Source organism: Gobio gobio (assembly GCF_949357685.1).
Source record: "Gobio gobio genome assembly, chromosome: 14".
Classification (NCBI taxonomy): Eukaryota; Metazoa; Chordata; class Actinopteri; order Cypriniformes; family Gobionidae; genus Gobio; species Gobio gobio.
The window spans coordinates 17,940,203-17,961,986 of NC_137107.1; the positions used below are offsets into that span (position 1 = coordinate 17,940,203).

At 38.8% G+C, this 21,784-nt stretch overlaps 1 protein-coding gene across 1 annotated transcript in view; it reads right to left on the reverse strand.

Moving 5' to 3' along the window:
• The window catches only part of ubtd2 (ubiquitin domain containing 2), a 40,768-nt gene extending 19,221 nt beyond the window's left edge, over nucleotides 1-21,547 (reverse strand). Inside the window, exons 1-2 of the mRNA XM_079835357.1 lie at nucleotides 21,371-21,547; nucleotides 716-952 (exon numbers count right to left, since the gene is read on the reverse strand). Of these exons, the coding sequence (XP_079691483.1) occupies nucleotides 716-952; nucleotides 21,371-21,452 (319 nt within the window). The 5' untranslated portion in view covers nucleotides 21,453-21,547. The remainder of the gene's footprint in view (nucleotides 1-715; nucleotides 953-21,370) is intronic.
• Nucleotides 21,548-21,784: the final 237 nt, after the last annotated feature.

A 21,784-nucleotide genomic window follows, 5' to 3' on the forward strand; every position in this document is an offset into this window, starting at 1 on the left:
GTCTGTATGCCAGTATTGATTGCAAAATCTGCACCTCTTCCGTGGCTAATATTAATGTCATAGTGATCCTTACTCCGTGAAGTCAAGCAGCAAAGTCAAGAGACAATGTGCAAATACTACTGGCTCATTTTCGGGTGAACTAAATATGCAAGACTAGTCTTACATGTCACTGTTTATAACACAGGATGTTCATCTATTGCTGGGCCACTTTAAAAAAAATTGGGGGCATAAATTAAGAGTATACCCACTTCTCCAGGCACCACTACACCACTGATTATACCTGATACATATCCAAAATAATGTTGAATTGAACCGAAACGAAAATCGAATCGAATCGAAATCTTGTGAATCGAAATCGAATCGAATTGTGAAATTTGTGTCAATACCCAGCCCTAAAAATGTGTATACTTTGGGCTTAATTGCGGAAGTATACTTTGGGCTTAACACAATGTTCAAATAGGACATATTTGGAAATATAAGCCACACTTATATTTAAATTCCACTGCATCATGTAAAGTGCTTGACATTCATATTGCTTCCACCATTGCAAATTTCATTTCTGGGAAGAGAAAATAATATTTTCAATCGATTTCAATAAAAGTAATTTAATACATAACGGGAAACCATAGAATTTACCAAACTGACCAAATCTTTTTGTCAACACAAATGTCTGGTTTAAATCAAAGCACGCTGTTCAGTGACATGTGACTCTTACCGTGTGGTAACGTTATGCTGGCGCCATCAATGATGGCTTGAGCAAGTTCGTGGTCATTGCTCTCAAAGGCCTGGGCAGCCGCCTTAAGTGCATCCCAGATTTCCTTGCGGCCTTCAAAAGCTGGTGCCGTATCCCAAAATTCATCACGCTTGCTGCGCAGCTGGCCATCGGTCATTGGGTAGTCGCTCTTCCATTTGGGCTTCTCTCTCTTCAGGGGCTGGTTTCGCCCCAGTGCAACTGCAAAACAGAGACAAACAGGTCAAAATACAATAGGATGTTCAAGAACTGTACCACTGCTGTAAGCATTGACGTAATAAAGCTAATGATGTCAACTTGAATGCCTAAAACTCCCTTAAATGTGTTGAAAGCACTGTAACAGAGTGGTTTATTGCTTTTATAACAGCATTATTATGAGACATGTTCAATAAATAAATGTATTACAGCTATCAAATGACTGACTTTGTCGATGGCTCAATCCGATTTCAGAGCCTAAACTATATAAGATACACACATTTAGGATGAGCTTATAGCATATGGCAGAAACTTAATGTGTTTACTGAAACAGCTTGACTTGATCTTAGTGTTTATGTTTGCAAAACTGGCATGGGGTGAAAATAGAAGGAGGGTTAACAGTTGTGGGGGAAGCCTGCCAGTAACATCAGCTCCAGATTGGACCCTTAAATGGTGGTTAAGGCTAAATATGGTTCTTGATCAATGTAGCATATTAACAGCAAAAATACACTAGCACTGCATATCATGTTGCGCTATATTACAACACAGAGAGGTGCAGGTGTAATTTTTTGGCAAATTGAAAGAGAATTTACACAAAGGAACAAATTACACTATTTTAGAAATGTTATTAAGGTGATGTACATTGATTAGTATATTATAATATAATATAATATAACATATAATTATAACATAATATAATAGAAAATCACAGAATAGAATAGAATAGAAATCTACATAGGACAAGTGGTATGGTTGAAAAAATAGATAAGTTAATACATAAAAAAATATACATAAATAAATTAAAAACAGTGATATATATTATGTTATATTATATATATTTTTATTTTAAAAATAGATAAGTTAATACATTAAAATAAAAATAAATAAATAAAAAACAATGATATATATTATGTTATTTATATTTTTATTTTATTACATTATATTATCATATACCTTTATATAATACTCAAGGTGCCTCACACAGCATAAGCATAAAAGTATATCTAAACAAAACAAGCAAACCATATAACACACACAATATACACTCTACAGACACAGCGGAGCCTGAATCAATAACACAGTCTAGTGAGATGAATCGCACACACACTCTGATATACCAGTCCAAGAGAATAAATACAACTGCACAAATAAAAATGTCCAAACAAGGAATCCCTGCTACAGGCACATCAAATGCCAAACTCAAACACATGATGGTCACAGCCGCTGCACTGAAAAAAAGCCTTTGCCAACACAGAGTCACTGCAAAGAGACTTGAACTACCACCACAAACCACCAACAATGCGTGAAAAAATTATGAGATTGAATCCAAGAATGTTCTTTATATGAATATACCGCATGACAGAGAAAAACATGGATGAAAAGAAAAAGAAAAACAGCTTTGATGTGATACAAAAGTTTAATGCATCCAGGCCACTAGGTGTCAGTATAGAGTTCAGTTACGACTAAGAGTCTGATAAACAAAAACGTATTCCTCATTCATGAAACACAAGCAGAACGAATTTGTGTGCAAATTGTTCTGACATAAAATTTCAGAATGTTAGTTGGTACAAAAGAATTTTACACATTTAAACATTCAAACGTTCTGTGAATTGAATACTTATTGTTAAACATATGGCCTATTAGTTTTTTTTTTTTTTTTTGCATTTTTGTAATATAATGGAGCCAAACCTGAGAAAGGAGTCCGGAAGATTCCACAGCGTTCCTGGACACGTAAATCAGTAGTTTTAATTCATAGGCGGGGGATTATGCTAAGTGTAAATGAGCATGTACGCGCGCCATTTACAAATGATTGCGATTCATTAACATGTGTTTGTGAATATGGAGGAGAGTTTTCGAGAAAATCCGTTTTCCGTGCAAAATTTACTAAAATTTCATGAATGAGTCTTCCGTTGGCATAAGCAAAAATCAGAAGACACGAGATATTTTGGGAAATCCAGGAAAAGGGTGAGGGTTGAGGGTTCATAAGGTTTCCAGGTGGTGCTGTGGAAAATATGCTATATCCCACAGCTTAGATATGCAATTGAAATCTAAGTGAGATCAGACTTAGGGCCAAAACAACACAGTTTGGTAACAGATCATATCTTGTATCTGTCTTACATGTCCTGAATTACTGAGGTCACGAGTAGATTCATAATCTCTTTTTTCTTTTCTTTTTTCTGCCGGGCCAGTGGTTTAGATCAACATATTTTTAAACAAGTCGCTTATATATTTATATATAATAATAATACATCACATTTAATATTTTTAAATGATGATATATGGTGCAATGCGGATTTCTAATTTCTGCAATTGAAAGTTCCTCTGTTAGCTTGCCGACATATTTACAGCAGAATTTGCAATGTGCTAAATCTCACAGAATCCTAAATGTCTAAGACTCCAGGCCATCCTTATTGATAAATCACCCCATATGAAAAGCAAGAGGATGTTTGTGGCACACTGATGTTTGTACCATTCTGTGTGTTCCTTTGAGAATAGATATACCGCAGTTATGGCATTTGTTGAAAGCAAAACCTCGAGATGCATTGCACTCTCTATAAACCCGCACACAGACTACAGACACACAGACTCCCGGTCAATAGCACTGGCAGAATTACCAAGGGCTGAAACCCAAGCGGTTACATCAGAGGGCCCGAGACGCCTTTTGAGAAAAGGAGATTTATTGGGTAAAACATCTGGCTGCTATTATATACAACCTTTCTGTCTGGAACGCAGGTTGCAGAACAACCAAAGCCTGTGATAATGCTACCCAGCACTAAGATGTTCAGCGATGAGATATAAAAACAAGCCATTAAAAGACAAAACTACAAGCATAAAACTACAGAAAACGAATAAAACAGCAGCCACTGGCCTTTAATAATTCCGGCACAGCCAATGAATCAGTATAGCACTTTGTATGACCCAGAAACACCAGAGAAACAACCCAGAATCAATCCTTGTCGTCTGATCCACCACCTTACCAGCGCAAGAGTCAATTACAATTGAGGGGGGGATTGATGTTCTATGTTCTGCGTGTTCACTTCCTGTTTTGTCTGCCTTGTGAAGCAAGGCTATTCCTTGGTGACAAAGCTGCTCGCTGATGACCTCTTCCTGTTGTCAAAGAGCCAGCAACAAATGCTACTTTGTGAAGGGAAACCAAAATATATATATATCTTTGTTGGTTGCTACAGAGTACAGACTATGTTCCAGTTATAGGCAATTTCCTCTCCGTTGCGAAGAGGATATTGTGACCAATTTAAAGTGCCCTTATTGTGCTATTTTTTTTTGGAGGTTCCAACTTTTGTTTTGTACGTCTCCTACAATAGGCTTACATGCATCTAAGGTCCAAATAAAAACTAAAATTTTCTCATAGCATACATTGCAACGTCAGCTCTTTTCCCAGTGTTCAATAAAGGATTCAGTCTTGCTAAACCCCTTTTTCCGAGAGCCCTCTGCTCTGATTGGTCACAGAAAACAGCATCTTTTCCAATTGTTGACAGCACAAACCAAACTCTTCCAGGTCTCAGCTACGGCTGCGTCCGAAAGCTCAAAAATGCTGCCTTCGGACGGAGGATGCATTCCAAGGTAGGAAGGCATTAAAGCACATCCGAATCCAATGTAAGCTTCACTTCCTGTTTCCTGAGATACCTTTATCTGATCGATTTTTGAAGGCAGCATAGATGTATTCTCCGCTGCCTTTGATTTCCCACAATTCTGCGTTTTCCAATCTGTGACAGTTGAGCTAAAAAATTAAGATGGCGTCTCAAAATTGTGGTTGGTCGTTAGTTTGTGTAAATGTAAATTTTTGACCAATGTTTACCATTTCTGATTTAATTTCTAGTGAGAAATTACTATTGTAGTAGTTAAATACTTGGTGTAGATCATTAAACTGTTACCATGACTCAGAAGTCGGTCCGAAATCAGTTTTGTGAGGTACCTTTGAGCGCAAATGCTGCCTACGAAGTCGCTGCCTGATGACTACAACTGCAGTGTTTTTGAGGGCAGGTCAAAGTAGACGTTGCAAATTATTTCTTTTGGGAGACAATAACATTTATTGTACACTTTCATCTTGGAAACTTTGCAGACCTTTTATAATAACAATCATCTACAGTATATTACACACTTCATGTAAGGTCAAATCCAAAAAAACATAATCTGAGCATTTTAAGAAAAATCATGGGCCTCCATAGTGACACCTGTAAAGAATGGACTAAAAAGGAGTACAGGTGAGTACTGTTCTCAATACAGTTCTGGTCAATAACTTGTGAGCCGCCTTCCTGTGTATAGACTACATTGGCAGCTGTTTTATGACATGGCATCTTAAAAGTGCTGTATTTACAGCTAGCGGTTGAAATGGGTGCTGGCAGTCTAAATTCAATATATTGGAGAGAGTTGTTTCCTCCTCAGACTCGACGCTCACATGGGTTGCCAGATTGAGGACATGCAACAGAAGCGAGCGCAAGTGGCAATCGAGGAGACGTACACACTAAGTCGAATTATCCGCGTTTTAATATGCTCCCCTTCATTGAGATTTTTAGATGGATGCCGAGGCTTTTTAGGCCGGGTAGAATCTGCGCTCTCTGACCCAGTTTGTTTGCTGGCTTCCATGGCTGCAATACGCTGTGTTTTAGGGCTGCAACTAATGATTATTTTGTTAATCGATTATTTTGCCGATTCTTTTTTTCGATTAATCGGATAAAAAAGCCAACATTTTTTTTACAGACAAAACTATTCCCCATCCTGCCCAATGCTGTCCTTCAAACAAATGTGTCACCTGAGTGCTATGAAAACATACATAGTGAATATACCTTACAAAAATTAACCATGGTTTTACAACGAATAAAAAAATAAAATAAAAAGAATAGGAAGAAGAATAAATAAAACCGGGTTATTGTAGCTATTCCATGGTAACCACAAATTAACCATAGTTTTGCTGCAATCCATAGTTTAACTATGGTATTTGTGTGGTTATACAATTGGTAATCAATACGGCATGATTTTTTACTATCTAATAGAACCATGGTTAATTTTCGTAAGTGTATATCTGTGCTATAGCCTACATTATGTGCAAAAAAAGTTACTATGCAAAAAGACAGAAACTCAGTGTTACCAGATTAGAGGAATGTTCAGCAGGAACACACACATCCGCTATGGACATAGTACCTGTTACTGTAATTTCTTTATCCTGTAGAAACTTCTTACATTTATATTTGATTACACACTGTTATCCCTTATTATTAACAGTTATTACTCTCATAAAATACGTAAATTACATGTTGACTTTTAAACCTAAATTTAGCATATTTCAGCTAAATTAATGTTTTTGTGCTGACAATTAGTCTCCCTATCGACTGCGTTCTGTCTGTTTGATACGCATGTGCGCCCACTGCACCGGCGCTCATTCAGTGAAGTTTGAAGCTAATGTCAGACTGACGCGCTTTCATGCAAAATGGAAATACTTGCATGAATTAGTAACATTTACAGATAAGGATTATAACCTCTGGTTTCCACTCCACTATTTTTTAAGATGCATTTTGTCCATAGAAATGCGTTATTCAGTGCTGTAATTTGGCGCGACTGGTGGAAGTTGGTGGCAGGCCCGACTGATCGATAATGAGAACCGTTGTCGATGATTTTCATAATCGATTTTATCGACTAGTTGTTGGAGCTCTACTGTGTTTTTCTGCCAACTGGCAACCCAGGTGTCGAAATACTATAGGGTAAATTGTCAGTGGGCGGAATCACACAGAATTAAACAAAAACAGACATTCCGACTTACATTTCAACTCACATTTCAAAGTAGAATAACTGGCTGTAGCACTGTTTTTAAGAGAAACGGGTTTGTGAATTTAGCATGTTTCGTTTATCGTTTATTTCAAATATCAGCAAACATGTTTTCTATTCTTTAGTACAGTCAAAAAAATTACATACAGCACCTTTAAAGCTGCCGCAAGTGACTGATTTGAATGGTTCAGTAGAGTTTGATGTTAGTATGTGGCTAACAATGAGATGCACTAAAAAACATCAAAGCAAAAATACTATATAGTTTTTACTGTTAGTATTGAATGAAACAAGTATATGCAATGCATTGTGGGATGCGCTTATCTGTGAAGGAGACGTGAAATGCTGCCCTGGTGTGTGTCTTTTGGAACAGCTAACTAGTAGCGAAACTAAGATAGTAATACATAAATAAAAGGAGTAAACGAATGATTGTTAAAATAAATCAATAAATAAAATTAATAAATGAATGAAGTGAATGAACAGATAAATTGAATGAATAAAACAAAAGAATGAATGAACGCTGACTATGTTTAGGAACTAAGCTAATGTGTCCTCCTGGTAGAGAAAATATTATGACTGTAAAAAAAGTAAAAAAATTAATACATATATACATAAATTAATAAATGAATGAATTGAATTAATTAATCAATACCTGCATAAGAAAGTGAATAAAATAAATTGTAATAAAAATAAATATTGAGTGGATTAAAATCAAGAAAACATGCAATTTAGCAGTCTTTATAAAAAATAATTCCATTACATTAAAAAAAGAATTATCCATTTTGATTTCAAAGTGACATTTTGCTACTTTGAGTGCAAATCGTGTATAAACCAAAAAACCCTCAGTAGACCACGCAGTATTCTGAGAGTTGTGACATTTAGTAAATGAGACTGTCCACAAAACACGATTGTTACGGACGCTCTCCATGATCAAGCTTTCACACAGACAATGACTCCGGCAGTAATACACTTTGACTCAATACAATCAAATTGCAGCATAAATACACTAAGAGCTGCAACAATGATCCTCTATTCCTCAGGAGGGAAAAAAACAGTCATTGTCTCTCGGAGGGCTGTGGAGCGTGTGGACTTCCCTCAGGGTGCACATATCTCCATGCTGCAGACAGAAAATCTATAACATCACAGTTCTATTTCCTGTTTATAAATTGATGCACTAGCAGCAGAGTAAAATGGACGGGTGACCACATTAATCTAATTCATTAGAGGGGCACTGTGGAATTGAAAATGCTGCTGTTAGTCTGCCCCAGGAGAGCAGCTGCTCATCTTACTATGGTACGCACACGGCATTAAGCCTTTGAGAGATTCCCAATCAATCAATCTGCTATTCGCTATTAGCTTCTTGTGTGAGAAGTCAAAGAGCTTAAGCTTGATTGACAGCTTCACAGTGAATCCTGATTGGCTATTTAGATGAAGTGGGTTGGGCGAAGTGGCAAAAGCCCATTATGTTTGGAACATCTCTTAATATTTCTACATAGTACATATAATGTACTCTTAGCAAAATGTGTAGTATGGGTAGTATTAAAATGTGTAGTATGGGTACTATTAAAAAGTGTAGTATGGGTAGTATTAAAATGTGTAGTGTGAGTATTATTAGTGATGCACCGAAATAAATATTTACCGAAACCAAAAATACAATTTTATTTAATAGTTCATTAATTAATCGAATGTATTTAATAAATCAACACTCCAATAAAAATGGAGTACTACACAAACTATATTTCAAATGTGCATAATACAGTTGTTATATCAACTTTTTAATGATGATTATTTTTCTACTCCAATTAATGTAAACGGTGGCTGTGATAACTTGTTTTCGTGATTTATTTCAATCATACATTAAATAATGAAGACAACAGGTAAAATAGAAATATATAATAATACAGTGAACAACTGAACATATATGCTCTCTAGAGTTTTCCTAGTTGACTATCAAGCTATGAACATTGAATGGTTTCCTGAGGTAAATGTAACATAACATTGTTTATTGATGTCTTTCCACAGCTGAAGCACTGATTGAGTGATAACATGAGACATGATACATCTCAACAGTATCATGTGATTTTCTTTGTCTTTTGTTCTTTGATTAACATGACAAACAGCAGAGGGAATATTAGACTGCTGTCACAGTTTATGCACAAATCCAATACCAGTGTATGACATCACTTTGTAGGTCAAAACGCGGAAGCAAATTAGCATTTTAGCACTTCCGGTTCCATAGCCCCGAAGCCAGTTGGTTTTTATTAATGGGATTTTAGTTAAATGGCTGAAATAAGGTCCTTGGTGAACACAAGCTCAAGACACTTTCACTTTCTTTTTTATTCTCCGACATAAAATACATCAGTTTTACCCCACTCGTGATTTTTTTAAGCTGTTACGTGAAAAATGCGGTTGCTAACAAGTGGCTAAATGGGACTACAGAGGCTGTTGGGGAGATTAAAGTCGTCGTGAAACGGAAGTTGAGATCGTCTTTTTCTCCTTATTGTGACGTATATCCGAGTGAAACGGGTTCTGAAATTAGAAAAAATGTAGGGCGAGGCTTGATTTCGTCCTTCGGGAATTGATTGGATCGTTGGAAGTTGGGCGTTGCTAACAAAATGGAGGCAGATTTGAATGCCAGTTTGCACTCAGTTGTGGAGGAAAAACTCGATCTATCTCTTAAATACATTTCTTTTCTCTCTAAATCTTTTCTACATATGTTACTGAGTATATTTCCTCACTTTTCACTGGTTTATGCTGAAGATTTCACTAATTTTAAGCCTTTTATGGCTTTATTTCTGTAAAACTTTTTTCTCAGCTCTCACACACGCTGCATTCCTAAGTGCGAGCCGTCACGACAAGCTGTTCGTCCGACTATATCAAGTAATTTTTACATAAAAAAAGCTTTTATTTCTCATATATTTCTTTCTTTTTACCTCAAGTCTTTCCTGAAGAAGGTATTGTGTGCACCGAGAAAAATGCACATAACCTTCATATTCATACGATCAGTGACAGGTTTCTGAGAGGCGTTGCAGAAACGAGACAGGGGGCGATAACCCCGTCCTCGCGCCATAGCACATGACCGGGAGAGAAGAGAAGTCGGTTCGATGGGGGAGGGAAAGTTAACGTTTTTGATTAAAGATTATAAGTGAAAATACATTTTTTTTAAATAATGAAGTGCACAGATAAATCAGTTATAGTAAACACTACAATATTAAATATAAAAATAGGAATTGTAAAATTTGATTTCATGCCCACTTTAAACGTCATCACACCGAAAAGGTAATAATGGTTTATGGACAAAACGGGTAAGTTTTATAAACCTTTGCTGATCACAGCGCTTGTTTTTTTGCGATGATTCAAATGCCTATGAAAAAATCCTGTTGGGTTTTTATCGAGGGAACCAGTGTGATGCTAACTGCCGGTTGGCCTACAAAGTGACGTCATACCTGCCACTCTATATACTGTTACACAACATGCGTTATCTTTCTCAACTATTTACATTCCAAAAGCTGAATACTCACCAAGACAGGCATTCTCAAGACTCACGAGCTGTTTGAGAGGCACTACTTGTATAGATTAGTGGTGCGCACGCTTTTGGTTTTAGCGTGAAACCTACGGGAATGACTAAAAATGTGCGCAATACAAGCACTATTTAAAGACTGAACGCTTCTCCAGAGAGGAATTTTTATTTTTAATATTTAAAAATGTTTGTGTGCTGCTTCACGTCCCTGTGTGTGTAATAAGCAGTGTGTACGTGCGTCGTGCATCCGCCTATAGGCGCATATTACTAAAGCGCCCTTTAAATAACACAAAAAATACTGAGCTATTGACTTTAGACCTTTTTTTGATGGTCAATGGTGCAGTCGTTTTCAGTTGCCTCAAAATAGCAACGCGCCAACAAATGCGCCTGAACACACTTAATTTTCAGACCATCATGGCTCAAGTTAATTTGCTATTTAAACAACGTGGCACGGGACGTGCAAATTATAACTGCGTCGGGCTGAAACTAGCAAAAAACACTTGCGTCGTGCCTGCCGTCGCATTGTGCCGGGTGTATGATAGGACCCTGTATGTGACAAAAGGGGTCCGTGGAATCAGGAAGCTATTTTATGACACTGGTGTTAGTAGAACAGTACAAGTCTACACCAATAATACAGTACAAGCCCTAAGTGCATACTGCAAAGTGTAGGTAGGTCAACCGGCTACAGCTCATGAATGGCTTCTGAATTATTTCCCAATAATTCCTTTACAAGAAAAGTAAACTTGTGGAGAACTGCAATAAGACTGCATGTGGTCACCTGATGTGGTCCATAGCGGTCTAACTTAAAATACAGAAAACAGCCATAACAAAACCTAACAAGACTCATTTACAAGAGAGTTAAAACACCTGAGAGGTATTTGGACAGGCCTGTTTCACCTAAACACAAACAAATCCTTATGGTTTTTATAGAGTGGAAACTAACAGCACAGCAAAACGCTGGAGACCAAAGATTCAACCCAGTTATTCTGCAGGATGGTGAATTCCATTTTCACAAGAATCCCAAACGAGGACCATCTGGATTAAGCTCCAAAAGGAGAACATTTTGTGATGGTATGTAAAAAGCATCCTTGGGTGCAAGCGCAACACGATTTTCCCTGATTCGACTGCCGAATTCTTTCATTTCATCCTCATTCTTCTTTTTTATCCTTTCCCTCGTCCCTCCCCCAACTCAAAGTCAACATCAAAATCCCATTAGAGAAACCGTAGCCACCACACCCCCCCATAAAAACACAGAGAAACCGACTTCATCCGTAAGGTATTTAATACTGTATGTACTTCCCATCAGGCCGGTCTGCCACAGGACTCTCTGAAAAGCATTTGTTTAAGGGCGTACTGACATCTGGGAACTATCGGCACTGCCAGGCCTCCACACGGGAGGGAGTGAGAGCCGCTGATACAAAAACGTGCAGAGAGAGAGAGAGGGAACGTGGGGGGAAAGGGTGAGACAAAAGAAAAGCCCGACGCAATTAAGTCTACAACATCGACCGAGGAGATCGGCCTGTCGAGACTCAGGCAGGACTTCACACAGGGTGTCAATAATTCAATGGCGACTGGCAGAAGCTTTGTGTCTCGTAGAGAAAATCATCTGTCATTTGGGTTCTCTCAAGATGTGTCACGTACGGTGAAAGATAAAATGATGGCAGTGGAAAGAAAGCGGTGGAAGAATGGTTCTCCTTTCAAAGGCCACATTCAAGTAGCCTACATATGACAGGATCACATGACAGACGGGTCGGATCGCACAACCTCTGGTCGGTCCGGCAGAGGCGTCTCGGATCTCTGCGAGTCTCTGGAGACGAATATACCCATCTTCATCTCGGGTTCCACCTCTTCTCAGAATGAGAGAACTGTCCTCTTAAGGGCAAATTCAAGGAGAGACTGTAGTTGGCCAATATTAGAGATTTCGTCATTTATCGTAACTGCTGATATTTGGTATTTAATTCCCCTTGCTAATTTCATCTATTTGTACATTTCGATTAGCTTTGCTAATGCTCACTTTTAGTTAATCCTAACAAATATAGTTGTAAGTATAATTGTAGCTGTATAATTATAATTGTATAATTGTTACTGTTAAATGTAATCTTTAACAAATGAATATACATTTTTCATACTGTACATTAAATGCTGCGACTAAATGTCCTTGTAACATTGAAAATGATTTTAGTTTTAAAGGGTTAGTTCACCCAAAAATGAAAATTCTGTCATTAATTACTTACCCTCATGTCGTTCGACACCCGTCAGACCTCCGTTCATCTTCGGAACACAAATGAAGATATTTTAGTTGAAATCTGATGGCTCTGAAAGGCCTCCATTGGCACAATGGCACTTTACACTCTCAAGACCCTTAAAAGGTACTAAAGACGTCTTTACAAAGTCCATCTCACTACAGTGGTTCTACAATAACTCTATGAATCGTTGAGAATAGTTTTTGTGCGCAAAAAAACCCTAAATAACGACTTACATAGTGATGACGCTTTCAAAACAAGGCATCATGAAGCTTTGAAGCGTTATGAATCAGTGAGCCGAATCATGATTTGGCGATCCAAACCGCTGATTCGACTCGCTGATTCATAACGCTTCGAAGCTTCATGATGCCTTCTTTTGAAATCGTCATCACTATGTAAGTCGTTATTTAGGTTTTTTTTGCACACAAAAACTATTCTCGCCGATTCATAAAGTTATTTTAGAACCACTGTAGTGAGATGGACTTTGTAACGACGTCTTTAGTACCTTTTAAGGGTCTTGAGAGTGTAAAGTGCCATTGTGCCAATGGAGGCCTTTCAGAGCCATCAGATTTCAACTAAAATATCTTAATTTCTGTTCCGAAGATGAACGGAGGTCTTACGGGTGTCGAACGACATGAGGGTAAGTAATTAATGACAGAATTTTCATTTTTGGGTGAACTAACCCTTTAATCTATTTGATTTAGAAAAAAAATTTAGTTAGCAGAGGTGAATTCCATTTGTGTGACTTTTACATACATCAGATGAATGTCTTTAGCTGTTGCATCACGTCTGGCAAAGTATACAAAACAGCAAACGCAAAACATGCTGTAAGCCCCGCCATTGACGGAATTTTCCCATCATTTATGACACAATGCTTCCCCGCCATTGACAGAAATTCCCGGCAATCAGTGTTTTCACTGTTATACGGTGGGGGGGAGGGCACTATAATGCATCATCCGAAAGAGTACAGAATCTCCGGATCAAAATGCAGGCGGAACAAAGTTTGTTGATAAGGAGAGGAGGAGGATGCGGGAACCGGCAAATGATTAACGTAAAGTTGACACAACAAACACACAACAAAACGAAAGTAGCCCCTCATGGATGACTGCTGCAAATAAACATAATAAAACACAGCATAAATAGTGCAGGCCTGGTCCTCTCTCATATTGCACTGTCATTGCTCCTCCTTTTATCCTTTCGGAGCTCCACCGTGAGACTCGAGATCGGTGTGTGGTGTCACCGGCCTCACTCCGTTCCCACAGCTTGCGGCCCCGCCCTGCTTGCCACATACTGCCATCCCCCCCTCGCAGGCCAGGGAGCACCCACAACACAACGCTCTATTCCCCCCACCCAGTCACAGCGGCCGAAACACCTGGAGGCAAGGACAGACGGGGCAAGAGAAAAGGAGACGCAAGGCGAGAGTATAAAAAAAATATTGGTCCGATTCCCAAAACGCACTGCCATCCAGGCCTCCACCAGCTGGGTTAACTCCTATGCGATGCCTGGCGGTGGCGCTGGATACACCTCGGTGGATGGCCCTCTGACTCCTCCGGTTTTGGGTAGCTAGCATCGAGTCTTCCGTTCCCTGCTCCTCATCATAGCGGACGTCAGCAGGCTCCGGCCTCAAGCAAACGGCGGAGACTCCTCCGCTCCCTCTTGGATGGCAGCCACTCCTCCACAACCCAGGTGGACGGCAGAGAGATTGTCCATCCACCCGGCAAGTCACTCCAGCCCACCGCCTCGAGCGTCTATGGCGGCAGACTGTGCTCAGCTCAATGGCACCACAGATTTCCCCACAGTGAGGCTCTTCTCTTTCTTATGATATTTTGTATGATCAGACATCCATAAAACAAAATATTCTGGGGACCATGAAAGTTTTGTGAAAATGATTTTAAAAAATTATCATTGTGTGATTGGCAACTTTCTTAAAAAAAGCTGGCAGGGAAAGAGTAGATACTTTCAGAAACGTCTCAGTGTTGTTGATATTTGCTCATTCAATGGAAGTCAATGAGCTCAAATCTTGTCTGGTTCCCAACGTTCTTCAAAACCTTCTTTTGTGTTCAGCAGAAGAAAGAAATCCATACAGATTTGAAATGACATGAGTGCAAGTAAATGATGACAATTTTCATTTGTGTGTGAAATATCTCTTTAACTATGGAAAACATCAATGTTTCAGCACTTTCTGCCATAGAGTTCACATATTCTAAGCTGCCTGATATGCCCTTTGCAAATGCCTCTGAATAACTTCCAGCTGTCTTGAATTCTTTGTTAGCTCGCCAACAATAAAACATCTTCTAAGATGAAAGGAATTCTGGGAAATTAATGGCAAGCTGTCTGGGTTATTAACATAGGCAGGTATGGGTCACTTCACTGAGAACATCTGTAAGCCAACAGATTTAGAGGTTCTGAATTCATATTTCACTTTAATTAAAAACAAAGGCCCGGGGCATATTTATGCCAAGAACATTTATATGTCAGTGACGGATATATATATATATATATATATATATTTTTTTTTATCCTTTCATCCTCCATATACACATATTATAAAATGAATAAACATTCCTTCAAGGGTATAAAGGAGAAACCTAGACATCATCATTAAAGTGAGCAGGCCAAGATGTCAGGCCTATGCCACGTTCCACATTCATCTCCATGACGACCCAATGATCCAGGTGAAGCGTGGCCTGGCATGAGGACCGCTGCGTCTGCCTGCTTGGAGAACTCGAACACTGCATAATGCAAGACAGACAAGGCACTCAAGTTTCACCTCACAAACAACTCAGAAAACACCTGGCATGAGCAGCGAACAGACTGCTGACAGAGTGCTAAAATGACAAAAATATCTGAGTGATAATGCATGAATGCTTATTGAATTAGGATTTTTTTTTAAACAGAGTTGGCTTTTGGAACAAACCCCTAACCCTTAGTATTAGGGTGTAGTTTGGTTCTCTTGGTTCTTTTCTGAGAAAATGGTTTGCTCAGCATTTACTACATTTTTAACACCGAACCTAAAGATATAAAACAAAACAGCACAGAACTGTAATGGGCAACATAGCTCCTATGGCGAGAAAAAAACAGGTATGCTTGAGCACTCTGTCAGCATCTTGTGGCATCACATCCTGTCTTTGGTCCATGTTGAGTTCATATTTCAGTCAAACCACACCAGAGTTCACTTGGAACCAGGCTGAGACCCCCTGAAAAGTTGGGTCTCGATCTGCTTGTTTGGGCCGCACCAAGGTTTGGATGGCAGCGCTCACACTTATTCTAATGAACCGCACTAACAGAGCAATTGCACCAGAGTTTATTTTAAATGAACCAAACCTGCCAAGTTCGAACACACCCTTAAACTTTGGCGTCTAGATTGTCTCACACTGCTAGTGCAACAAACATTAATGAAGAAGAAGGAACCAAGGCATATCTGGGGGCCAGATTATCACAGAGACTTGGGGTGGACTCTGTTGACATAAGCCAGTAAAAAAACGCCAAGCAATCACTCAGAGCACCCTAGAAACCTCATAAAATGTTGCTAAATGTCAGTCAGGATAGTTCACCCAAAAACAAAAGTTGTTGTCAAAAGTGCCAAAAGTCGGTACTGAAATGTAAAAAATGTGATGATTTCCCTCTAGTATTTTGAGCGCTGTTGAACGGATTCTTAAACTCTTCTGATTGGCCATTGTGTTCACGAGCTCAACATATATGTCTCTGATTGGCTACAATGATCAAGTTGTAAATAGGAGCTCCTGTGTATATCTGTGTAAGCGCTCAGTGAAGAGTGCGTGAACAATGGCCAATCAGAGGATCTTATTTTCTGCATAAAGCATTTTCCATGTTTTTTTTATGGGCTTGCTCCTGGTCGCCGATTTGCTTGTGAGCTCATAGCTAGCTCACAAGTGAGTTAGGCCCGTGCTGCTTTCCCTGTGATTTCTTGCACCACAAATACATATTGTAATGTTCATCAGAGATGAGTATGAGAGTCTCTCTCATCTGTCATTTCTCATATCTCTCGTCGCACATCATTAACAATTAGTTTGGTTTAGAGCTGCAACTAACGATTATTTTTTCTGTCGACTAATCTAACGATTATTTTTTCGATTAGTCGACTAATCTAACGATTATTTTTCCAGATTAATCTTATTATTCTTTTTTACTGATTATTGTATTTCAAAGAGGGTAGTGAATTTATATATTATTTTAACATGAAATCAATGAATGATGACAATATTAATTGTATTTCAGGAAGGGTAGTGTACATAGTATGCCATTTTATAATGAAATATATGAACACAAGAAGCTTTTTAAACATAATATATAATGATACTATTCATCATAAAATGTATACAGAGTAGGCCTAATTAGGAAAAGTTGTTTACTATAGTAGTTGAGTATGATTTACTTATTGATTTGTGTCAATAGTAAACGAAAATGCACTTGTATTTATCTGCAAAAGGTTCACATACAGGAGCTTTCAGCATAGTTTTAATGTATAACTAGTCGTCTATTTTGAAGATACATGTGCATAAACAACGACTAAAGCTGCCAGAAGTTTTTGCCCAAACTTCAAAGACACATTTAAATGATTAAAGCTAGAGGCATATCTTAACTTTAATGTTACTTTAATCATGTAAACTACCTATATACAGCAAGTTATTATGCATATGTGTTTGGGACAGAGCGGAACCAGGTCGCATTAACAGGAGATATATGCAGCCCATAATAAATAAAAGCACGAGACGTACTGGGGTCGGAGAAGAACACCGGAAAATGTGACCGTCTGTTGCAATACACGCGCCACGGTTCAGCTGCGCGAGAGAATACTGGCAGCAGGGTTGCCAGGTTTACACAACAAAACCCACCCATTCGTTACTCAAAACTAGCCCAAAACAAGCCCAATCGCGTTTCGGGGAGGTTCTCTGGTAAACATCGCGTTCGGGGGGTTAAATATGTGTGTTTTTTTGCTTCAACCCGCGGACATGAGACACAGCCCGCGGCAACAGTGTAGAAGTAGCCCAATTCCGCGGAAAAAAGCGGACTTGGCAACACTGACTGGCAGTGTGAAAGCTCCCGCTCTCCACGCGCACAGCTTCTCTGCCACCGCGTGCAGTGTGAAACCGGCGTTACAGAGCGAACAAAGCACAGTTTTATTCGGCTTCTGTTTAAAGTACTGCCACACTTTTGAATGCCGCGGTCTGGCTTTATATGATAAATGATCATTTTCACTATGCCCGGGAGCAGAAGCTGCCATTATTCTAGATCTTCTGTTCCATTCTAGAACGTAAATAATGTGCCGCCGACGCGTCGACGCATTTCACGCACGTCGACGTATTTTCGTAGTCGACGTCATCGACGACGTCGACGCGTCGTTGCAGCCCTAGTTTGGTTCCATACACTCTGTGTAGAATTATTGTAAATGCTACTTGCCTGCATTTTTCGGGAGTTAATTTATTTGTCGAATGCAGTTGTCACTCCCACATATAACTGAACTGTGTATAAACTAGGGGTAGGAATCACAGGGTACCTCACGATCTGATACGATACACGGCTCACGATACCGATAATATCACAATACAGCAATTCTGTGATAATCAATATATTGCTAGACATACCTATAATGATACATCACAATATCTGTACGTATAACTAACGTATGAAAACAAACTGCACACAAAAAGGTGCAGGTTTTCCAGACTTTGGACTTAAACATGGCTGAGGCATCTATTAATTTACTCTGCCATCCTGTTAAAAACCTCTTTTTCTTTATTTTTCTGCTAGTTAACGCATGTTCACTTTTCCCACATTCATGTGTTGAGCGCCACCTCGAGGAGCCCCTTAATTTTAATAGTAAAAATATTGATATTTGGAGCCAACGTATCAATCCTCTTATTGCATGGAGACGATTTATAACGATATATTGCCCTATCGATATTTTGCCCCACCCTTAGTATGTACAGAACAGGATTAAGCTCTAAAAGGTGAACTGACAACCGAATTTAGCTGCAGTGTGTATGTGGCCATAGTAAACTTCATTTTCAACCCAAACTTTGCTATTACTGCTTTGAAACATTTTTAATCCCTTGCGGCACAACTACCTCCATCCCCAAGGAGCTGTTAAATTGTTGACATCCAAATCAAGCGCCGTGAGCAGTGGAAAATTAGCAGCCATTAAGTCTGCAGGTAACTGTCAATTTCAGGAAACATTCAGGGTTTCATCTAAGGGTGCCGCTCTCATTACAATAATGACACATGATGAGTAATTTAGCCCCATAGGCTTTGTCTAGAAGCTATTTTTGTTCGCCATATGAGAGCCTGAAAGAGAAAAGCAGTAATTTCTGACATCTTCTATATTGTTTTATATTTCATCCATATTGTGATTTGGCACAAGCACCAGTGCAGCTTCCTGTATATCAGCACTTCTCTAAACAATAACACGAGTTTGATTGTGACATCAGTAGGAACATCTGTAAAACAAGCGGGAAATCACGAGTGTCTCAACTATTAACAAACACAGAAGGCTTCAACCATTGTGATGAAATAAAATTCAGTTTTGTGGCTGTTAAACCATGTAGGCCATGTATGTTATTTCTGAGGTAGTTTAGCATATATGCTAGTGTACAACAGCATTAAAAAATATACAGATTAAAATAGTCTTTCTCTTCCAGCAAAACAGACCATAAATCAGTGACTCCTTTGGCACTGGGAGATTATTAGTTTTGTCTGAAGGGTCAGGGTTTGGCTGGTTAGCATGGGCCAATTAGCTCTTGCTAGCTATTATGAGGCAAAAAAGATTCCCTTCACTGACAGCCATTCAAAATTAGTTATAGTGGCATATTATTGTGACAAAATAATGCTTTTGCAAACAACATATTAATCACTAATTCTTCATTATATTATAGTAGATTGGCCAGATTTTTGAATGAAGCGTCCATGTTTTCTCTCCCTCCACTAATGTGCAGAAACCGTGAAGTTGAGAGCCATTCACACAAAGGACGAGAATAATTTAGCAACTACAAATGTATAACTGTTTAATTGTAGGTTTGAATAAGTCTAAACCAAAGCTATAACGATAGCAACATACAAGAACAATAATCACTTTCAGAATGTTTTTTTTTTTCAGCTGAAGAACGATAAAAACTTTGAGTGATTCACACAACTTCGTTCTTTTGTGTTATTACAGTTGTGGTGAGGACTGTTAGGATTACTATACATTTATACAATTATTAAAATATTATATCCATATATTTTGTTCTTTGGTGAATGGCCCTTTAAGGCCTGTTTACATCAGACCACTAACTATAAAGATGAATATAACGATAACTAGTGTCCACACCAAGGGACAATAATGTTCTGTTTACTATAAATGTACAATGCAGTTATCAATTATTCTGAAAGTGATTTCAATTATATTGTTCCTCTTTGTCGTTATAGTTATAGCTGTGCTGTGGACTTCCTTATTCTCATAGAGTTAGAACGATTATTAAAATGATTTAAAACAACTTCTGAATGGGATTTGTTCTGGGGAGGGGAATATTTGGCTACGTTCAGACTGCAAGTAAATGTGGCTCAAATCCGATTTTTTTTTGCTCATATGCGACTCAGATCTGTTTTTCTTCCGACAGTGTGAACGGCACAAACCACATGGAATCTGATCTTTTCAATTCCTATTTTCTTTGCAATGCGATCTCAATCTGAACAGTCATATCGGATTTCATGCAACTTTTACGGCACTCTTGAGCAACATGGGACAATTCTGCGCTCATGGGAGTCACTTCAACGATTTTACATACCCGACGTTATCAAGACAGTTGTGAAAGGTAGTCAGTGGAAGGACAGTGATGTCAAAATGTATAGTATTTCAGTGACAGCTCTATATACAAGCATCATAAATGTTAAAACTCTTTTGACTGACTGCATTCTCGTCTGTTTTTTATATTGTCTGAGTATAAATTTGCTGGCTTCCGTGGCAAATCACACTATAGGCTAAATAAACTCATAATCGCTTACTTTAATGTCCAACATGTTCACCTCCGTATGACAGCGTGCTGCGTGACGTCTTTTTATTGTTCTTTTCCGCATGTGGGTCAGTTCAGGACGATGATCTGTTCACACTGGAATCTGATATTAGCCACATTTAAAACAACAATGTGAACAGCTACACAGATCTAGGTTTGACAATTTTTTTACAATAATAGTTTATTTTGAAAGTATTTTGTTTTGAGAAAGAAAAAAAATTATTAACTAGACAATTTTTGAAACAAAATGTATACAAGTTGTATAAAAGCAATATCACACTCCCCATCGTGCTGTTGTTCTGAATATCGGCACGGCCTTGTGTTTTATAGCCAAATCACAGCCATGCAAATATTCAGTACAACAGCACTACTAAATGTGAGATTACTTGAATAAACAATGAATAAACAGTGTTTGAAGCCAAATGGTTTGCAATAAACAAGATACATATTGGGATTGGTGGTAACCCGGCGTGTTTCTGCATTCTAAGGTAAAACCATGACCCACATTTTACTAAAAAGAAGAGAAACAGAGCCACACTAGCCATGCAGCTAACACACTCTCTCTTTATATATAACACACAGCTAAAGCTAACCAGCTAGTAGGAATGTGTTATATGCAAAATGACTCAATGCACAAAGACAAAGAGCAGTGTGTGAGAATTATGAAAACATTTGCATAATCACAAAATCACAGTCTTAATTGTCCCTACAGCCAGGCGCGTGTCCGAGAGGAGCGATCGAGCCTTACAAAGCGACGCAAAACCCAGCACGATGTTTCAATGCACTAACAAGCCGAGAAGGAGACAAGGGAAGCAGCGCAGACCCAAAACAGCACAAATTGCCTCGCATTTCCTGGATAATCTTTATTTCCTACCTCCGGTTCCGTCCGAGTTTTCGTTTAAACTGCCTGAAGAATCATGATGACTGCCCACACAGCCACCCATGGATGTTTTCATGCGCCTCTTCCCCCCGCGGACCCGCTCTGGTTCGGTTTCCCCCCGTCTTCTCTCTGCTGGGATAGAGATTGACAGGGCGCGGGCATCAGCTGGAGAGAGGCGGGGTAGGTGAACGCACACGCGGCTATGACTCAAAACCTAGTGTGCTAACTGCTCACAAAAGCAATCGATACGCGCATTTATGATGCTCCAAAATGCTATCTAGGTAGGCAGCTCAGTAGGTTTTGAGACACGGCCAAGGTGGTCGTCTCTAGTAAATTCACGGCAAATGAGAGTATGCAGTGCTCTTTTTTATTGTTTTAAATGCTAAAAAAAAAGTGTTGGAGTCTAGT